Source organism: Lathamus discolor, chromosome 21 (assembly GCF_037157495.1).
Source record: "Lathamus discolor isolate bLatDis1 chromosome 21, bLatDis1.hap1, whole genome shotgun sequence".
Taxonomy (NCBI): domain Eukaryota; kingdom Metazoa; phylum Chordata; class Aves; order Psittaciformes; family Psittacidae; genus Lathamus; species Lathamus discolor.
In genome coordinates this window covers 4915947-4935851 of record NC_088904.1, presented here as the reverse complement: position 1 = coordinate 4935851, position 19905 = coordinate 4915947, and the positions used below count along the sequence as shown (strand labels likewise).

The following is a 19905-nucleotide window of genomic DNA, read 5'->3' as shown; positions in this document are numbered from 1 at the left end:
GCCCCCCCCCTCCCCCGGCTCCCATTCCCTTGGGTCAGGCTGTTCCCTGGAGCGATCAGGGAGAGCGGGGGGGGGGGGGGGGGGGGGAGCGGTAACCGGAGGGGGGGCTGTAACCCGAGCAGGGCCGCACGCTGATATTTCGGGAGGCCCCCCCTGCGTGCCCCCTCCCTTCCCCAGCCCGGACCCCTCACTCTGGGGAGGGGCCCCTCCACCCGGCTGGTCCTGGGGGGTCAGCGCAGCCCCCCCTTTGAGCCCCTGGCAGGGTGGGCACTGGGGAGCGGGTACCCCCGTGCCAGGTCCCGCTGGTCTCCCCACTTCGCTCCGCACAGCCGCTGCTATTCCGGGGCAGGGGCTGGGTGCCAGCTCTGAGGAGCGGTGCCACAAGGAGCTGTCCCCTCCGCCGGCATCTGGCGGGGTGGGGGACACAGGCTGGCACCTCTCCCAGGCCAGGCCTGGCCATTGGCCCTGTCTTAGCTGGGAACTGGGTGACACCATCCCCTTTCGGTGGGTCCTGAGCCCCCACAAGAGCCCCCCGGGACCCCTGTGAGGTTGGGTGAGGAGGGGGCTGAGGCACTAAGAGCTGGGGGGTGGGGGGGGGGGGTGATGGGTGGCCCAAGGAAAAGTTTCTGCACCCCGGGGGGGGGGTGTGTTCTTGGGGCCTGCTCTGGAGCCTTGGTGTGTGTGTGTGGGGGGGCACCCGAGTGCCCCAAAGCCCCTCAAGAGACCCCCGCAGTCCCAGAGCTGGGCCCGCTCCCTGCTGGTGCTCTGTGCTCCCATCCCTCATCCCTGACCCGCAGGGCGGAGGGAATCTGGGGGAGGTTTGGGGGTGTCTGTAGGATTTAGCAGAGGAGGAGGCATCCGGCATCACCGGGATTCCAGCATCTCCGCCTGCATCCCTGCCAGCATCCCGGCCATGCTGCTGCTCGCTCCTCCCTGCTCCAGCGCCTTTGTCTGCATGGCCGTCCCCGGTGTGCCCCCACGCCGCCACCGTTGCCGCCCACAGCCCTCCCCGGCCCCAGCAGCCAAAAACCGCTGCAAGCTGAGCCGATATTTGGGGGACCACAGGAAAAGGCTCCCCCAGAGTAGGGGGAACCCCATTGTCATGGCTGCTCGTACCCCAACCCCTGTGCACCGGCTGGCTGCCTCACCCCCCCCCCCCCGCCCCCCCCCCCAAGGCTGTGTGTCCTGAGCAGGATGGGATGGAGACAGGGATGGGGTCCCGCATCCTTTGGCAGGGATGGGAAGCAGGATGGGGAGTAAGAATCTCGCATGATGCTGCTTGGAGAACATTTCTATGGTTCACGGAGCAGCGGGCGGCTGCGGCCCCCTCGCCGCGGGTGCACACGGCGGAGGGTGGTTTGTGGGGACCCACATCCCACATCCCAGGGTCAGCCCCAGCTCCCGCTGCCGGGTGAGATCCAGGGATACGTGGAGGGGGGGGGGGGGGTCCCAAGAGAAGAGCTTGGCTGGGTGTGGAGCTGCGGGGGGGGGGATTGCCCAGCGTGAGGGCCCCCGAAACAGGAGGGTCCCAAAGAGCCCAAGTGCTCCTGAGGGCAAAGGGGACGGGGACCACAGTGGGTGCAGAGCAGGGGGTAGGAAAGGGACGGGGCATGGGTGGTTCTGCCCCCCCTCTGGATACGGGGACCCCCACCTCAGGGCGCTGCGGGTTATTTGAGGGTTCAGCCGGGGGTCCCGAGCTTGTGGCTCCCGCCCGGGCCCTCGCCCGCACAGCAGCACCGCAATAACGGGGGGACCCCGCGGGGGGGGCGCTGCACCCCAATGGTCTGTACTGCTCGAGGGCAACACCCGGGGGGGCGGGGAGAGAGCGGGGTTTGCAGCCCGGCTGGGACAGGCAGGGAACGGGAGGAAAAGGGAGAGAACGGGCAGGGAACGCGCAGGAACTGGAGGAAACGGGGAGGAACGGGCCGGGAACAGGAGGGAACGGGCAGGAACCGCCGCGCCCGGGCGGAAGCGATGGCTCCTGCATAGCTTCAGACGGCGCGGTGTCATGGCTGCCCGCGGACCAATCAAAACCGGGATCCGCCATAGAGCCCGCCCCTGGTATCTCGCTGACCAATCGACGCACGCAGATGGGCGGGGAGAGGAGCCGGCGCTGAAGGCACCGCGGGGGGCAGGCAGCGCGGTCGGGCCCCATGGCGCTGCGCAGGTTGGGGCAGCCGGGGGTGGGGGGCCTCCAAGAGGGGTGCAGGGAGCCCGGTAGCGCCTGGGAGGGGGGGACACGGGCAGTGGGGGTGTCTCCTTCTAGAGGGGGTGCACAGGGAAAGCGGGGGTGCCCCCAGTGCCCTTGGGGGGATGCACCCCAAAACAGAGGGGTGGGGGTGCACGGCGGGGGCTGCACCTTCAGGACGAGCTGTGGGGGGAGAGGGGGGCTGCACCCCTGCATTCCGCTGCCTGTCCCGGGCACGGTGGTTTGCAACCTGCACCCCTGGCTTCTGGGGGGGGCAGAGGGAAGGGTTTGCGCTCAGGGTCCGGTGGGAGCCCCCTTGGGTCTGTGGGGGGCACAAGGAGGGGTCTTGGGCGGGGGTGAATGTGCACGGTGTGGTCGGGTATCCCCGCACCCCCTCTGTCCCATAGGATCCACACACATCTGTGTGGATGGGGTGCCCCCCAGCCCTGCACCCCTTCTCCGTGCTGCCTGCCCTGTCCCAGGTGTGCGCAGCGCCTCTGCTCCGCGGCGTGGGGGGACACCATCTTCGCCGTGTCCTCCGGGCACGGCCGGTGCGGGGTGGCCGTGATCCGGACCAGCGGCCCCGGCAGCCGCGGGGCCCTGCAGAGCCTCACCGGCCGCCCCGCGCTGCCCCCGCCCCGCGTCCTGGCCCTGCGGCGCATCCGCGACCCCGCCACCGGGGAGCCTCTCGACCGTGGCCTCGTCGTCTGGTTCCAAGGTGGGCTGAGCATCACGGCGCGGGGCTTGGAGAGGGGGGCTCGGTGCGCACTGAGGGGTCTTAGGGCTCAGCAGAGGGGGCTTGGTGCCTGGTGGGGGTTTCGGTGCCCAGCACTGTCAGGGCTCAGCCCCTTTTAGTTTCCCCAGCACCATGTAGAGGGCTGAATGCAGATGCCAGTGGGGATGGTCCTGGTGACCCCTTTGCACCAATCCTATATCGCTCCAGCACAGCTGGTTACTGGGGGGGGGGGGTGGTGTCTCCCTGGAGTCCCCCCAAAATCGCCTGTGAGGTCAAAGCATGCCATGGTACAGGAGGGGATGGGGTGCACCAGAGCCCACCCAAGCATCATCCCGGCTCTGCAGGACCCCAGAGCTTCACTGGGGAGGACTGTGCCGAGCTGCATGTGCACGGCGGGCCGGCGGTGGTGAGCGGGGTGCTGCGGGCGCTGGGTGAGGCTCCCCCCGTCCGTCCTTTCCCTGCTGTCCCCTCGGGGGGATGACCCCAGCTCTGGGCTCACCGTGGGGCCGGCAGGGAGCCTGCCCGGGCTGCGTCCTGCCGAGCCCGGGGAGTTCACGCGCCGAGCGTTCCGGCGTGGCAAGCTGGACCTGACGGCGGCCGAGGGGTTGGGGGACCTGATCCATGCCGAGACTGAGGCGCAGCGGCGGCAGGCGCTGAGGCAGATGGAGGGGGAGCTGGGCCGGCTCTACCAGTGCTGGAGCAACACCCTCACCCAGGTAAAGGTGTTGGGGTGTGGGCTCTGATCCGCCCGCCTGCATCCTGCCGTGGGGACACGGCGCTGGGCTGTCCCCACGGAGCGACCTCTTCCCTGCTCCGCAGGCTCTTGCCCACCTTGAAGCCTACATTGACTTCAGTGAGGATGACAACGTGGAGGAAGAGGTCTTGTCCCAAGGTGAGGAGTCACAGGGGAACGAGGCGGGGGCTGGGACACCCCATCCGTGTTCTTCTCAACGTGGTTCCTGGTCTCTCCCTGCAGTGGATGCCACCGTGCGGGCCCTGGAGCAGGAGATTGGTTCCCACCTCCAGGATGGGCGCCGTGGGGAGCTGCTGCGGGGGGGCGTCCGCGCTGTCATTGCCGGCCCCCCCAACGTGGGCAAGAGCAGCCTGCTCAACCTGCTGTGTGAGTGGGGCGTGGGCAGCGAGGGTCCCCCTCCGTGGGGACAGCAGCCACCAGTGGTCCCCTATTCCAGGGGGTGCCTGGGGGGGGTTTCCTTGGTATCATCCCCTGAGCCCTTCATCGTGTTCTGTGTGTGTCCCCAGGCCAGCGTCCAGCAGCCATCGTGTCACCGGTGGCAGGGACAACACGGGATGTGGTGGAGGTGGCCCTGAACGTTGGTGGTTACCCGCTGGTGCTGAGCGACACAGCTGGGCTCCGCGATGCCACCGACCCCGTCGAGCAGGAGGGGGTCAGCCGTGCACGGGACCGGTGAGGATGGGGGCGTCTGGGCTGGGCTTACCCACCAAACCCAACCACAGGGGCTGGTGGGTGGCTCTGAGGGGGCAGGATGTGGCCCCTTGCTCTACCTTGTCTGTGTCCCCCTCTCAGGCTGCAGGAAGCAGACTTGGTGCTGGCTGTGCTGGACGCTGCGGCAGTGCCCACCGAGCCGGTGGGGCTGGGGGCTGCGCTGGGGCTCCTGCAGCCGCCCCCCACCACCCCCTGCATCCTGGTGCTCAACAAGGCCGACCTCCTGGAGGGAAACGGGGGGGCCCTGCGTGCTGCCTGCACCCAGGGACACCCCCTGCCCCCTGTCACCTTCCTCTCCTGCAAGACGGGCGAGGGGCTCGACCACCTCCTGGCGCTGCTGGCGCGGGAGCTGGCGCGGCTGTGAGTGCGGGGGGTACATGGGGGGACCCCCCACCCCACCCGGCTCCAGTGAGTGCTCCAATCCCTTTATCCCTCTGCCCAAGGTGTGGAGACCCCCTCTCGGGCTCGCCCAGCCTGACACAGAGCCGGCACAGCCTCCACCTGCGGCAGTGCATCGCGGCGCTGGCGCGGTACGGCCAGGAGAGCCGGAGCGACCTGGGGCTGGCGGCTGAGCAGCTGCGGCTGGCGCGGCGGCACCTCGGCAGCATCACCGGGCACGTGAGCACTGAGGACGTCCTCGATATCATCTTCAGGGACTTCTGTGTTGGCAAGTGATGGGCACAATGCGGGGGTCCCTCACTGCGGTGCTGCCAGCTGTGGGACCGCCAGTGCTGAGGACCTGTGCTCTGTTGAGTGCAGAGGAGCTCGTGGCTCCATGCTGGCATTAAACCATGGTGCCTTTTGTGTCTCTGGCATCCTTCCCCATCCCTTGTCCCTGGTGGCTGCAGAGCTCGGCGTTCCCATGCCGGGCTGTGGTGTTTTCCTGACTGGGGGGAGTGTGTCCCGAGCCCCAGACATGGAAAAAAACACTGGGAGAGGCCTCGTTTCCTGGCCAGGAGGATAAACAAGGAGCTGGAGTGGCTGGAAGGGAAAAGCCACCTCGGGCTTCCCCCCCTGGGGCATCCCATGGCATGGCAAATGTGGGACTTGGCATCTTGGTGGGGTCCTTCCCTGCACCCCAAGTACCCCCCCAGGCCTGGGAATTAGCGAAGGAATCTGGGAGCCCTCTGAGTTCAGCTCCAGCCCAGGGAGCTGTGGGGTCCCCCCAGCTCTTGCACCCAAGTGGTAGCTTTGGGCTCTGCATCCCCAAAGATGGGGTGCTCCGTGGGGTCCCCCTGCTCTCCCACCCCTCCTCTGGGGCTCCCAAGCTGCGCAAGTGCCTGGTGCTACAAGTTTATTTGTAGCGGAGCTCCAGGAGCTGCTCTGGCAGCGAGCTGGTCCCCCAGTAGCTGGGACATGGGGGGCACCCCTCCATCACCCCAATTCCCACCCAGGGGTGGGCATGGATGGGGGTATCTGGTGCTGTCCCCATCCTTGGGCAGTGGAACAGAGCAGGAGCACGTTGCTGCCTGTATCCCAGGATAGATCCGGTTTGGGGGATCCATGTGGGACTTTGGGGACCCGAATGTGAGCTGGGGGCGCTGGGTGGGGATGGAGATGGGAATGGGCCACGGTGGGAGCTGTGCGTGCTGGCAGGGGATGGCGTGCGGGCAGGCGGGCCGGCAGGAAAGGCTCTTTCAACAGGAAGGAGCGGGGAAGCATGGCCGTAAATCAGCGAGTGGCAGGCGGAGATGTATCACGGCCCCGGAGTGGCCTGGGGGACCGAGGGGGCTCCGTGGCAGGATGAGGCTGCCAAGAGCTTCCCGCTCGCTCGGCCTTGCACGCTTCCCGCCCCCAAGGAGAATGTGAAGCCGGGACGGGATGTTCCCACTCCCCATCCTGGCCATGGCCTCTGTATCCCGCTCACAGGCATCCAGACACTCATGTGGCGAGCAGTGTCAGTGCTCAGGGCCGGCTGTATTTACAGCTGCCAAGTACATGCAGGGGGGAGGTGAGCATGTGGGAGGGGATGAGCGCAGGGATACAGGGAAAGAGACAGGGAAGGGTGGCCCTGGCTCCCGCTGCACTGGGGTTGGGATGGCCAAGGGCTTCCTGCTCACTCCTGGCCACGATTTGCCATCTGTGCTGTGGGAAGCGCTGCCTGGGCTGGTCCCGGAGCCCCTCGCTGCTGTAATCCATGTGCTGCTCCGCTGTTAGCCACTGCGGAGAGGGCAGGATCAGACCCTGGTGCTGCTCCCCCTCTGGTATCCCCCCAGTCCAGTGAGGTCCCGCGCCAGCCCCCCTCACCTGGGGATCTTGAGGGTGGATGTGTACTGCTCCATTATCTTCTGCACCGAGCGCTGGATCTCCTCCGCGTTGATCTTGCCTGGTGGGATGGAGCAGCCCTGAGCCGGGCTGGGTGCCAGGAGGGAGGGGGTCCTGCAGGGTCCCGCAGCGCTTCCCCCCCACAACTCACCCATATTCCCAAAGATGCCCTGGTTCCGCAGAGCATCCACAAGGGTGCTTGTGCTGGCGAAGGGTCCCGGCCGCACCCGAGAGCCTGTGATGTCAAAGAAGGTGTCCATCTGTGGAGGAGAGCGGATGGAGGCTGTCAGTGATGTCCCTGCTGCCACAGCACCCTGGAGTGAAGGGGACCTGAGGGTGCTGCAACCTCTTGTCCTTGCCTGCAAGGACACAACTGCGGCTGTGCGGGGAGAAAGGTGGGCACACACAACAAAGATCCCCGGGTGCTGGGGATCTCCCCAGCATCTCCCTCACCTTGGAGCCCATGCAGATGCTGAGCTGGTCCTTGAAGTACCAAGCCTGCGCAGCCGCTTTGCTCTTCTCCTCCAGCTCCTTGCCGAGCTGCTCCTTCTCCGCCAGCAGCTTCTTCTTCTCCTCCTGGCCTCCCTTGACCTGCTTCTCGCTGCTCTGCAGCCGCTTCTCCAGCTCCTGCTTCTCCCTGGAGCAGTTCTGCTGACACTGGCTCAGGCTCGCCTCGCACACACTCTTCCCCACATACTTGGTGTCCCGGTCCTGCTGCCAGAGGAAGAGCCTCTCGGTGCGCTGGGTCAGCCAGTTGAGCTGGTCGTGGACTGCAGTGCAGCTGTAGGGGCTGAGCATCTCCTTGATGCGCTGGAAGGAGTAGCTGACGTCTGACCTCAGGGTGCTGCACTCCTGCTTGTACAGCCCCAGGCTGTGCCGGGTGGACTCGAGGAGGCTCTGGCTGCTGCGCAGCTCCTGTTGGCAGCTCTCCTGCTCCGCCGTGGCTTTACTCAACAAAGCCCCCTCTTTGCGGCAGTTTTCCTCCTGCTCCTTCTTGGCCTGGGCTGCCTGGTCCAGTTGGCTCCGCAGCAGCACCTTATCGGCTGTACAGGGGGATGTGTGGGGTTGGGGTGTGTGGTTCTCCTCCCCCCCCCCAATCCCACCCCACACCTTGGGGGAACACCCATGGGTGCTGTCATCCTGCAGCCCCACCTGCACAGCCTGCAGTGGGACCCTGAGGGGTGCAGGGAGTACCCAGGGTGTTGGGAAGGGGGTGCCCAGAGTAAGGGGGGTCCTTACTACTGCAGCTGGCGTTGATGAGGCCGATGGTCATATGGCACTCGTCCAGCTTCGTCTTCTGGTAGAAGATGATCTTCATCATCTCTTGCAGCTGAAGAAGGGTGAGGAAGAGGAGGGTGGGTTAAAACATATCCCCCAACCCCCCAGTGCCTCCCTCTCCCCAGGCACTGCTGAGAGCTCTGGGGGCTGCTGCGGCCAGGGAGGATGAGGAAGAGAAGAAAGAGGATAAGGTGCAGGATGAGGGTGAGGAGGGTTTCAAGATTGGAACCCCGTAGAGCAGCGGCTGAGATCCACCCTGGGAACTTGTGGGGAGCAATTCTGCATCACCAGAGGCTCTGCCCCCAGCACCCTGTCATCCATCCCTGCTGAAGCTTGTGGGGCTTGCAGCTTGTGGGTCCTTGCAATACCCATGGGTGGCTCTCTGCTCCTGGTACCCAACAGGGGGCTTTGCCATCCCTCCCCAGGGATGTGCGCTTACCTTGGGGATGGGGTTGGGAGTCTGGGAGCTGTTGCACTTCTCCAGCTCCCGTTGCACCTTCTGGGAGAGGGTCTGCAGGCTCTGCTTCTCCTTGAGGGTGGCGTTGAGCGTGCGGGTCAGGTTGATGTTCCTTTCACCAAGGGCAATGATCTTGCTGTAGCGATCCTGCAGCTGCTCCTCCAGCAGCCGGAGGTGCGTGTCGGTGCCTGCCTGCGCGTTGCCATACACCATGAACAGCACCAGCCCCAGGATGATGAGGAACTGAATGAGGGAAGTGAAGAGGAAGATGTACTTCACGTAAAACCCACAGTCCCGCTTGGGCATCACTTCCTTGGCCTCCAGACCAAACTTGGCTGTGGGGTAACTGCTCTTCTCCATCCCACCGGTGCTCTGCTCACCCCAAGCCCGGGGCAGCCCCTTTTTTGCCAAGCCAGGGCGGAGCGTTCTCCCGACACCGTGTTTATATTGCTCCAGAGAATATTTCCTTCTGCCGGGCTCCTTCCTGCCTCTCCGGATGCTCCCAACCAGCCGCGTTATCACGATGCAGCTTCTGTTTGTGAGAGGACAATTGTTGCAGTTGCTAACGGGCAGGGACCAGTTCTTATCCCAGAATAGCCCCCAGCGTGGCCAGGATGCCCTGGGATGAGTCCCCAGGGCAGGCAGGGTGGGATGCGGCTGCCAGCACTTGCTTGGGGGGGGTGATGGAGGAGGATCCTGTGCTGGGTTGGTCCCGGTGCTGTGTCCTTGTGGTGGACGGTGGCACATGGGTCACCACCGGGTTGGTGGCACACAGGGGCTGATGCTCTGTGTCCTCTCCTGTGCCTCACAGTAACTTGTGGGCAGGGGAAGGATGGGGCCAGGCCCTGGATTGCCGATAGGGTGGCCCTGGGCTGGGGTGGGAGCCTGTGGCAGCGGCACCAATGGGTGCTGTCTCGCTGTAGAGCCACCATCCAGCTGCGGGGCCTGGGGAGCTGCTCCTGGTCCTGGTCCCTGCGCAGGGACATCTCTGCCAGGCAGAGCAGCTGATGGAGGGGAGCAAGGGGCAAATCCAGACCCAGATGTCCAGTCTCCTGAGGAAGCCCAGCCAAGCTCCATGTGGAGCACTGGAGGCCCTGGCCCCATGTGAGGATAAACCCCCATTGCTGCCATGGTGGCTTAGCCCAGCTAAGCATGAACGGAAAGAGCCACAGGGCTGGCGCTGTCTCCCCTGTCCTCTTCCAAACCTGGGGTGCCCACACTAAGCTGAGGGGAGAGCCTGCAGGTGCGGGCTGGCTTGAGGACAGGCTGGGGACATTGAGGGGGTGTCCTCGATGCAGGGAAAAGGGGTGGCAGTGGGCGCAGGCAGCACCAGGGCGGGGGGGGGGAGGGGGTGTTGCCTGTCCAACCCTCAGCACCCGCGACTGCAGATGGGGGGTCTGGGTTGAGCTGGACCATGGTGGGGTCCCAGCCATGGGCATTTCCAGCCTGTGCCCACGCCGAGGGGGCTCTGGGATGTGCCCGGACGCCCCCCCCCCCGCTCGGCAGGATGCCTCGCCAGGGCTGTGCCGACGCTGACCCCGAGCCGCTCACTGCTTCCTGCCTCCCGGCTGCACGGCGCTCCCTGGGGACCGGGAAGTGTCTGCGATGGCCGGGATGGTGTCAGGCCTGGATCCATTCACCGCTACCGCCGTTTCCTTCCTGAGCTGCAAATAACGGTGAGTCACCCCTGGCCCCCCTGGTCCCGCTGCCGGGGCTCGGCCGGACCCCCGGCACCGCAGCCAGTTGGATGCTCCAGCAGCATTCCAAGGAGTCCCAAGCCTCCTGGGCTCACCAGTGACCCCCATCGGCACCCACACTCCCCCAGTGCTGCAGACCCTCCCTCTGCCCCATTTTCCAATTAGTTCCCCATTATAATTAACCCTTCCCATTGGAAATGATGGGAATGGCTGCGCTTGCTTGTCCTCCCCATCCCACATCACTGCCGGGCTGAGGTTCTTCGGCACTGCCAGATTCAGGGTGCGGGAATGGGGCTGGTCCCTCAATTGTAGGCTCTGCAGCCCTTCCCTGGAAAGCCAGGGGGCACAGGGGTGATGTCCCACGGGAAGAGAAGCAGGAGGAGGCCAGATGCCTGTGTTCAGCCTGCCTGCCCTCTGCATAGGATATTGTGGCGGCGGCGGCAGCAGGAAAATCGGCAACTTTCCTGGAAACTTTCTTCAAAGCGGATCAAAGATCCTGGGAAGCGGCTGCAAAACAGCAGCAGCCGCTGGTCCCCCCTTCCCACCTCCGTGTCACTGGCAGGGCCCCCCAGTGTGACGCTGGGGTCCCTTGTAGCGCCAGTGGCGGCAGAGCCCAGTTAAAGCCCTGGGGGGTGTGTGGTGCTTGAGCAGGGCTGGGGAGGGAGCATCTCAGGGAGCAGAGCAGCCTTTATTGCCCAAACCGCTGCCCAGTCTTCCCAGTTTCTGGAATGCACTGGGAATGTGGCGTTAAACCCTGGAGCTGATGAAAGCGACTCCAAGGAGTCAGTGGTTGCGCTAAAGCTCTGCCCAAAAAGCTGTGTGATCCCGTGCTCCGGTCCTGCTGCGGTGGTGGCATTGGGACACACAACAGGATCAGGATGTGGCGGCATTGGGATATGGTGGGATCAGGACACACAACAGCTTCACGACAGGCAGCTGGATCAGGACATGGTGGCTTTGGGGCACAGTGGGATCATCGTGACACATGGCAGGATCACGACAGGCAGCTGGATCAGGAGAGATGGCTGGATCAGGACACACGGTGGTGTCAGGACACACAGTGACCACCACTCCCCTTCATCTGGATGCGCTGGTGCTGGTCAGAAGTGGCCAGGGCTGAGCGGCTGCTGGGTCCCAGTGCTAAAGGGCGCTGTGAGACTTGCAATGATTGGCTCAGCGGGCAGGGGGGGCCCAGCCCCAAACCCCCATCAGAGACGGGGTCTGGGGGCTGCGGCACTTCAGCCCTTCCTGCAAGAGAGGGGAGGGCAGTAAGTGAGTCCCTGCACACCTCAGGTGCTGCTCCCCCGGGGACACTGCTGACGTTGGCACATCACAGTGGGTGAATCCCCCCCCACCCCGCACTGTGTCCTCCCCCCAAGCCATGCAGGTATACCGGGGTGGGGGGCACCTGCGCCTGGTCCCTCGGTTCCTCGCCTGCCGCTGCAGAGCATCCACCTGGGCCGCGTAGTCCCTCCTGCAGGGACGTGGAGCCATGTGAAGGGGTGCCCCTGCCCATGGTCCCCATGGGTCAGGCTGGTTCGGGGTGATGGGACGCGCGGAGGTCCCCAGCCCGTGCTGGGGGACAGGGACCTTACAGGGTGGCCTCGAGGTCTCTGTGCTGGGCCTCGCAGCGCTCCCTGCGTGCCCGCAGCGCTCGCTGCTGCTCCATCGCCTGCTCCAGCTGCTGCCGCAGCCCCAGCGCCTGCTCCTCGCCCCGCGCCAGCTCCCCTGCAATGGGGATGGCACCGTCACCCCAGACCCTGCACCCCGAGCCCCGAACACCCGTTGTCCCCAACGGGTGTGTGATGGGGGACCTGTGCCCGCCGTTCCCATGGGACATTGCTCACCTTCCAGAGCCGCTTTGCCACGGGCCAGCTCATCCCGCTCCCACTGCAGGGCCAGCACCTCGTCCTCCAGCGCTGTCACATTGGCCACCAGCCTGGCCTGGGGACAAGGGTGGGCAGTGTCCTGCCCCTTCTCACCGCCACCCCTTGTCCCCAGGCTGTCCCCATGCTCCTGGTGGCCTGGGAGCCATGTTTGTTGAAGGAGTAGGGATGAGGATGTGGGGAAATCCCTCTTCCCTGTGGGGATGGCTCTGCCTGAGCCTGGGGAGGATGCTGGAGCACACAGACCCAGGTCCCCGTGGATGGCACCCCTGGGAGGGGACAGGGCTCCCCGAGCAAGTGCCCAGCCCGGCGCCAGCCCTGGGAAGTGGGAGCACTTTCCCAGTCTCTCTGGTCCATTGTTCAGCCGGATGAACCCGGAGGGCGGCGGGACCCGGCTCTTCCTCCGGGCTGTGGCCACGGCGCTGGGGCCAGGCCCTTTCCCAGCTGGAGCTGCAGCTAAAAATACCTGGGAGCAGAGGAATGGCAGCTCCGCACTGGCTCCTTGGGACGGGGTAATTATACATGCATGGAGCAGCTCGGCCACAGCTCAGAATAGCTGCCCCAGACCAGGCACAGGCACATGGGCAGGGGTATGGCAGCGCTGGGGCTGTGCTGAGGGACTGCGACCCACCAGGGCTCCCCTCTTGGGGTGTCCCATGCACGAATGTGGCCGCACACCCTGGGGTGCTGCTGGTCCTTCATCCCAGGGCTGACTCTTCTCTATCCTGGCTCTTCTTTCCAACTGGCACCATCCTCCCCATCAGTGCTGGCGCTTCCCATGCGCCTGGGTGAAATCCCTCCCAAGGGGTGAAGCATCACCCTTCTCTTGAGCCCAGCACCCCCCTCTCCACCCCTCCACCGCTCACCCCATGCATGCAGGTGGCCGAGGACCCTCCTGTCCCCATCCCCACCAGCACCTACCGCCCGCTCCCGGCAGGACACCAGGCTGCCATTGAGCTTCTTGCTGTCCCCATGGGCCTGGGCGAGCTCCCTGCGCAGCGCATCCTGCGCCCGCTGCAGCCGCACTCGCTCCCGCTCCAGCTCGGCCACGGCATTCCCAAGCTCCCGGCTCTCGTTGGCTGCCCGCTCCTGGCAGCCCCGCAGCTTGCCCACCGCCTCGGAGTGCCACACCATCACCGCCACAGCCACCGTCACCGCCGCCACCAGCACCAGCAGCGCCGCGCACAGCCCCAGCACCTTCAGCGTGGCTCTGGGCACCGCGGGGTCCATGCCAGAGGGGGAGCAGGGACAGTGCGCCCGCTGCAGCGGTGCCTGCCCGGCTGTGCCGGTGTCCCCGGGGCAGGTCGCTCCCTGGGTTGCTGTAATTGTGGTGTGGGTTGTTGTCCCCAAGCACCGCTTTGGGCTGTGGTTCCTCGCAGGTCACAGCCCAGAATAGCTCTTGTTTGTGCTGGAAGATGCTCTGTCCCCGCGCCCAGCCCTGGGACGCAGCCACAGGGATGAGTAGGGACACAGCTGGGGTCCAGCTGGGGATGCTGAGGGGCTGTTACAGCACCCTCTTGACCCCAGTGCAGCAGAGATGGGGCTTTGGTTCCCCAAGAGGTTCTGGAGCAACAAAACGCTGGATTTTCACAGTGGTTTATTGGAAATTGGTTAAAAGTCAGTTAAGTCCCTGCCCATGGCAAAGGGTTGGAACTGGATGAGCTTTAAGGTCCTTTCCAACTCAAACCCTTCTATGATTCTGTGATTCTATAACTAGAATAGCTCTGGACACCCCTGCCATGCCTCTGTCCCCTCCTCACCCTGGGCACAGCCCTTAGTGGCTCTAGGGCCATCACTCCATGGTGAGCAGATGGGACAATCAGTGGGGTCCATGTTCCTCACAGGAGGAGCATCCTACTGAGGAGGAGAACCAGGAGGCCGAGGGATGCATCCGAGGGCCTGGTCCCATCCGAGTACAGCCTCCTCATGGCCTGGAGCTGATGCTGCAGGCGCTGGTTCTGCTGCTGGAGCTGGTCCCTGGAGGGTGGACACACACAGGGACAGTTGGTGACAGAGCGTGGGGCTGGGGGGGGACGAGGGGGACGTGGGGCTCACCTGCTGCCCTGCAGGTCCTCGAGCTGCTGCTGCTGCTGTGCCACCGCTGCCTGCAGAGCCCTGTTCTCCCCTGCAGGGAGCGAAGGCAGTGGGGACAGGGTGCTCCAGGGGATGGGATCAGGGTGTTCCAGAGGGTGGGATCAGGGTGTTCCAGGGGATGGGATCAGGGTGCCCCAGGGGATGGGAGCAGGGTGCCCCAGGGGATGGGATCAGGGTGTTCCAGGGGATGGGATCAGGGTGCCCCAGGAGATGGGATCAGGGTGTTCCAGGGGATGGGAGCAGGGTGCCCCAGGAGATGGGATCAGGGTGTTCCAGGGGATGGGATCAGGGTGCCCCAGGAGATGGGATCAGGGTGTTCCAGGAGATGGGATCAGGGTGCCCCAGGAGATGGGATCAGGGTGTTCCAGGGGATGGGATCAGGGTGTTCCAGGAGATGGGATCAGGGTGCCCCAGGAGATGGGATCAGGGTGTTCCAGGGGATGGGATCAGGGTGCCCCAGGAGATGGGATCAGGGTGTTCCAGGGGATGGGATCAGGGTGCCCCAGGGGATGGGATCAGGGTGTCTCAGGGCACTGGACCGGGGTGTCCCAGAGGCTGTTGCCTGCTCCCACCCCTCCAGCACCCCTTTTCCTGCTCTGGCCCCACCTTGCAGCCGGCTCACATTGTGAAGCGCCTCCTCCAGCTCCAAAGCTTTCCCCTGCAGCAGACTCTGCACAAGGGAAGGGGCTGAGGGCTCCTCACAGCACCCAACCGCACCCACTTTGGGGGCACCGGGAGGGTTGCAGGTCCCCAGCATCACCCAGCACCTACCAGCTGCCTCTTGCAGTCATCCCTCTGCCCATGGGCTTCGGCGAGGGACTGGTTGGTGGTGGCCAAAACTTTCTCCAGGTCCTCCAGCCTTGCAGAGCAGTTCCCGACCATGGCAGAGCCCATGGCCAGCGGCCAGAGTGCGATGGGGAGAGCGGCCACCAGCACCACGACGGCCATCCCGAAGGCCAAGGCCACGTACGTCCTCCAAGGTCGCTTCCTCGGTGGCAACAGGTCCTTCATCCCACCCTTCGTCCAGACACAAGCCCTCGGTGCTGGGAGGCAGGTGGGAGTTTTGCCCCAAATCGAGCAGTTTCGCTTCCCCAAAACCGGGATTTTCCAGGAAGTCATGTGGTTCCGGGGGAGGTGAACGGCCGCTGGGCTGCTGAGTCCCCCCTGTGCCAGCTCTGGCACAAGCAGATGCTGCCGGGGGCAAATACGGGATGCAGGATATAGGATATGGAATGTCAATTGTGGGGTATGGGGTGCAGGGTACGGGAATATGGGGGTATGGGAATATGGGATATAGGATACAGAGGTGGGATGCAGGACTGGGCAGCATGCCCAGGGAGAGAGCCAGGGAGCTGGGGGGCCACACATGGGGGTGAAACTCCATGGAGCTGCCAGTGGGGCCAGTGCTCATGGAGGGGGGGGACAGGGCCAAGCATCCTCTGGTAAATGGGAGTGTGGGGGTTGTTGGGGGTGTAAATGGGGTACCCAGAGCACTGGCTGCCTGGGCTATAAAGAATTAGGGGTACACAATACCCAGGGTATGGGGTACCTGGGGTATGGAGGATTGGGGGTACAGGGAACCCAGGCTATGGGATACCCAAGGTATGGAGAAATGGGGATAAGGGGATATGGTACACAGGGCATGGGGAACCTGGGGTATGGAGAAATGGGGTATGGGGAACCCAAGTTATGGAGTACATGGGGTATGGAGAAATGGGGTATGGCTATGGAGTACCTTGGGTATAGAGAATTAGGGGTATGGGGTACCTGGGGTATGGGGTACCTAGGGTATGAGGTACCTAAGGTATGGGGTACCAGGGGTACAGAGTAAATGGGGTTATGGGATACCCAAGGTATAAAGTGCGGTTTGGGATGCCTGGGCTCAGAGCTACCTTGGGTATGGCTGGAGTGTGGGGTAACCAGGTAATGGGGGACCTGGGGTACTGGGGGGCTGGTGGTGGGGTGATGGGGTGGGTGGTACCAGTCTGAAGCACAGCCCCGTTCCCTGCCCTGGCTCTGGGTGGGCAATGGGCAGTATCCGGCCCTGGCTTCTGGCCCTGTGACATCCAACCCAGGCCGGGCCTTCCCGGGATGTCCCCATCCAGACTCCTTGGCTGCAGGTAGGGAGGGACCGGTTCTGGGGAGGAGGATTGGTAATGGGTGGGGAGCCCCCGGCTGCATCCCTGGGGATGCGCTGTGCTGCAGTCACTGCATGGGCTGGTTTTTGGGAAGCCGGGAGCGGGGCCTGGTGGGGAGAAACCTGAAACGCTCTTTTTTTTTTTCCAGGACCTGGGCTAAAATCCTGGTGTTTTTAATGCTTTTCCTGCTGACGTTCCTTAGCAGAGAAACAGCGCCCAAGGGAAGGCAACACTGGCAGGGCCAGCGCGGCCCTGAAGGACCCCGGAGCGCTTGGACAGACAGGGAGAGGCACATTCCCGGCTCCTTTCCCTACCACTGTGTGGGGCTGGGAGGAGACGGGCAGCACGGGATGCAGGATGCAGTGTTTGGGTATGGGAGAGGTGATAAAGAGTGTGGATGGTGGGTGCGGGTGTAGGGTGTGAGGTGTCAGATGCAGGGTGTGGAATACGGGGTGCAGGATATAGAACTTGGGATGTAGGATATAGGGGCAGGATATGGGATATGTTATATAGAATATAGGGTATGGGATATGGAAAGTGGGATATGGGGTATAGGATGTGGGATAAGGAATGTGGGATATGGAGTACAGGATGTGGAATGTGGGATACGGGAATATTGGGTATGTGATATGGGATGGAGGATATGATGTGGAATGTGGGGTATGGGATGCATACGGGATGCAGAATATAAGATAGATGGGATGTGGAATGTGGGATATGGGTTGCAGGGTATGGGAATATGGGGTATGGGATATGGGACACTCAATATGGGATACAGAGTGTGGGATGCAGGAATGGGCTGGCCCTGGCTGCCCCTGTGTCACACCAGAGCTGCTCACCCAAACACATCCAAGTCCGAACTATCCAAACAAAGCCAAGGTGGCACCTACAGGGATGGGCTGGTGCCACCTCCCTGTCACCCCCGGCACAGCGCCCTGGCACTGGAAGCCCATCCCTAGGGATGCTCCGGCCTCCAGAAATAGCTGCTCCACTTTGAGGCCTTTTATTGCACTGCTTCATGTGATCGAAAAAGCAAAAGCTGGAAATCAAACCCGGCCCAAATATTGACCAAACTTCGCGTTTTTGAGTCAGATTCCCAACATCTGGAGAATGAAAAGGCTTTGGCAGCACCGGGACTGTCAGCAGAAAGCCTTGAAATGTGTTGTTATTGGTATTTATGGGCTGGAGCCTGAAGAGGAGCCGAGGCCAAAGGCTTCAAAAATAGCCTGGAAAGGCGGGCATGGCTGTTTTTCCAGAGGCAGCTCGTGTTGAACAGCGCGATGGGGAGATGCGGCGCTCAAAACCACACAGGACAGCTACAAAGCGACTGGGAGAGGAATGTGCACCATTGAGGCAGCCCCGGAGCCATCCCCGTGGCATCCCCAGTGTCAGCCCCAGTGTCAGCCGCACTGCTTCCCTCAAATCCCAGCTTTCAACAGCTCTTTTCCCAGGGTACAGGAAGCAATGCCCCAGACAGTGTCTTCAGGAGGGGCTGGGGTCTCTCGCTTCCAGCTTGTCCAGGTTTGAGGATGGGATTCTTTTCCCTCCTCCTCCGGCAGGTTGTCTGGAGGGAGCGCTGGGAGTGGAGGAGCGCATCTTGGCCAGACGGCCTGGAATTCGGGAGCTGGATCTGGCCATTGTGACAGAGACAGAGAGCTGGCACCCTCCATGTCCCCCTGTGGCTGGATGCATGGGATGCTCTGGTTGGGGTCCCCAGAGATGCTCCAATTTGGCATCCCTGGGGATGCTCCTGTTTGGGTCCCTGATGATGCTCCTGTTGGGGTCTCTGGGGATCCTCTGGTTGGGGTCATTGGGGATACTCCTACTGGGATCTCTGTGGATGCTCTGGTTGGGATCCCTGGGGATGCTCTTGTTGGGGTCCCTGGGGATGATCTTATTGGGGTCCCAGGGGATGCTCTTGTTGGGGTCCCTGGGGATGCTCTTATTGGGGTCCATGGGGATGCTCTTATTGGGGTACCTGAGGGTGCTCTGGTTTGGGCAATGGGGATGCTCTGGTTGGGGTCACCAGGGGTGTTCTGATCCAGGATTCAAAGGGATGCTCCGCTTCAGGACAGGGAATGGAGAAGATGCCTCTGCACCCCCTGGGGCTGGAGCCCAGGGCAGGATGCGGCCCCTGGAGCAGCAGCAGCGCTGGGTGTGGTGTGAAGCAAAGGAGTGAAGCCAGCGGGGAGGGGACCCCTGGGGACACATTGTGGGGGGCACAGGGGGCAGATCCCACCACAGCAATGCTCCACACCCCATGGTGGGGCAGGGAGGAGGGTCCTGGACAGTTGCAGCGTCTCTGCTTTTCCCTTTCATCCCTTGCCTGCGTCTGTTCCCGTTCAGCCTGAAACGTGGGTTTCTCTCCTATTTCAGGTTGGCTTTTCAGCTGCTGGCTTTTATTATTTGAATTTAGGCTCTGTCATTAGATTTTCCATTATTTAAAACAAAAATAAAAAGGATAAAGAACACAAGCAGCTTCCCAAGGTGCTTTCCAAGTTTTGTTCCCGGCCAGCACCAGGACGTGCTTGTGGGGCGCAGGGCAGCAGCATCCCATTCCCACTGCTCAATATGAGGTTTGGGGGGGTGCATCCCAGGGTGGGGATGCTTTTAGGGGCAAACAGCACCCCCATCCCCACCGTGGGGGCCTTGCCAGCACTGCAGGACATGCCGGTGCTCCGGCACACGGAGGTTGGGCTCCAGCCATCCCTAATTGCTGGCGGGGTGGGATGGAAGCTGCTGTTTTGCCATTCCCGTTTGGCCAGGGGCCGGGGGTAACAAGAAGCAGCTGAGCTCCACCTGCCTTTCTCATCACCACAGGGATACACATCCCGCATGGATGCTGGTTCTTGCCGTGCCCCTTCACCTGCATCCCAAGGTCCTGTCATCCAGGAGCTGTTTCCTTCCCTGTCTCTGCTTCCCAGGCATCGTCGGAGCTGGATGGACCCAGCAGAGCAGAGTGGTTTTACATCCACACCTTGCACACCGAGACCCCACAGCTCAGGGGCTGAGAAGGCACAAAAAGAGCAGGTCTTTGCCCCCCCCAGCTGTTGTGCTGCAGAAACCTATCTGGGTTCTCCATCCTGCAGATGGGGGTCTGGTGTGGGGTCTCCATTGGGCTCCCCCGCAGGGTACCCCCATTCTGGAGCTGCTGCGGGTCTCGCACAGCCACATGCTGGTGATTTCTGCTAAGGATTAGGAAAATGGGAGACAAAAGCATCCCAGCTGCAGCCTGGGCAGCTCAGCCATGGAATCAGCCTGGGCCGAGCATCACCTGGGAGCCAGGAGGGGCCAGGGAGGTACTTTGGTACCCAGGGATGCTCCGCAGCACACGGTGTGGGTCTGAACAGTGAGGGGGGCATTTGGGGACAAGGTGAGGACCAAGGAGCTCCTTGTCCCTGGGGCTGGAGAGTGCAGAACCCCCGGGACAGGGACCACAGGATCAGCCCCTGAGCTGGACCCACACCAAATGGGGGAGAAGCAGGAGGGGTTTGGCTGCAGCCCCCAGCCCATCCCCTGACCTTGGGCGGGTTTCCAGCCCTCGGGAATGCTGGGCTGGGCTGGACACCCAGCATGGACCTCCCGCAACCCTGGCACATCCCTGCTTGTGTGCCCCTGGCTCCTTCTCTGCGTCTATGGGACTGTGGGGAGCCCCTGGCCACCCCCTTGGCTCTATGTCAGTGGGATGGGGCCCAGGGAGC

The 19905-nt window shown here is 63.4% G+C and overlaps 3 protein-coding genes and 1 long non-coding RNA gene across 10 annotated transcripts; 2 read left to right on the top strand and 2 right to left on the bottom strand.

Annotated features, from left to right (window-relative positions):
- The first annotated feature begins 1913 nt into the window (after positions 1–1913).
- On the top strand, positions 1914–5195 carry GTPBP3 (GTP binding protein 3, mitochondrial). 7 transcript variants are annotated; one of them, XM_065699663.1, is made up of 9 exons: positions 1914–2167; positions 2671–2906; positions 3218–3330; positions 3438–3640; positions 3744–3816; positions 3901–4044; positions 4185–4350; positions 4471–4749; positions 4833–5195. In XM_065699663.1, the coding sequence occupies exons 1-9, from the start codon at positions 2009–2011 to the stop codon at positions 5062–5064; spliced, it is 1605 nt and encodes a 534-aa protein (XP_065555735.1). In that variant the 5' UTR covers positions 1914–2008; the 3' UTR covers positions 5065–5195. The 7 variants fall into 7 exon arrangements, with proteins under 7 accessions (XP_065555735.1, XP_065555737.1, XP_065555739.1 ...); XM_065699665.1 differs by having other exon boundaries at positions 1915–2167; positions 3269–3330; XM_065699667.1 differs by having other exon boundaries at positions 2095–2167; positions 3269–3355; positions 3744–4044.
- A 1080-nt stretch (positions 5196–6275) lies between these two features.
- Positions 6276–8859, bottom strand: PLVAP (plasmalemma vesicle associated protein). Its single transcript, XM_065699992.1, has 6 exons — positions 8372–8859; positions 7894–7984; positions 7108–7697; positions 6806–6914; positions 6637–6715; positions 6276–6549 (listed from the first exon to the last, which is right to left on the bottom strand). The coding sequence occupies exons 1-6, from the start codon at positions 8747–8749 to the stop codon at positions 6543–6545; spliced, it is 1254 nt and encodes a 417-aa protein (XP_065556064.1). The 5' UTR covers positions 8750–8859; the 3' UTR covers positions 6276–6542.
- A 1894-nt stretch (positions 8860–10753) lies between these two features.
- LOC136003396 (uncharacterized) lies at positions 10754–13202 on the bottom strand. Its single transcript, XM_065659018.1, has 5 exons — positions 12894–13202; positions 11934–12438; positions 11682–11814; positions 11495–11560; positions 10754–11334 (listed from the first exon to the last, which is right to left on the bottom strand). The coding sequence occupies exons 1-5, from the start codon at positions 13200–13202 to the stop codon at positions 11325–11327; spliced, it is 1023 nt and encodes a 340-aa protein (XP_065515090.1). The 3' UTR covers positions 10754–11324.
- Positions 13203–16056: 2854 nt separating this feature from the next.
- LOC136024429 (uncharacterized) lies at positions 16057–18678 on the top strand. The gene is made up of 2 exons (XR_010616823.1): positions 16057–16186; positions 16353–18678. It is a non-coding gene; the product is annotated as an uncharacterized LOC136024429 (long non-coding RNA).
- Positions 18679–19905: the final 1227 nt, after the last annotated feature.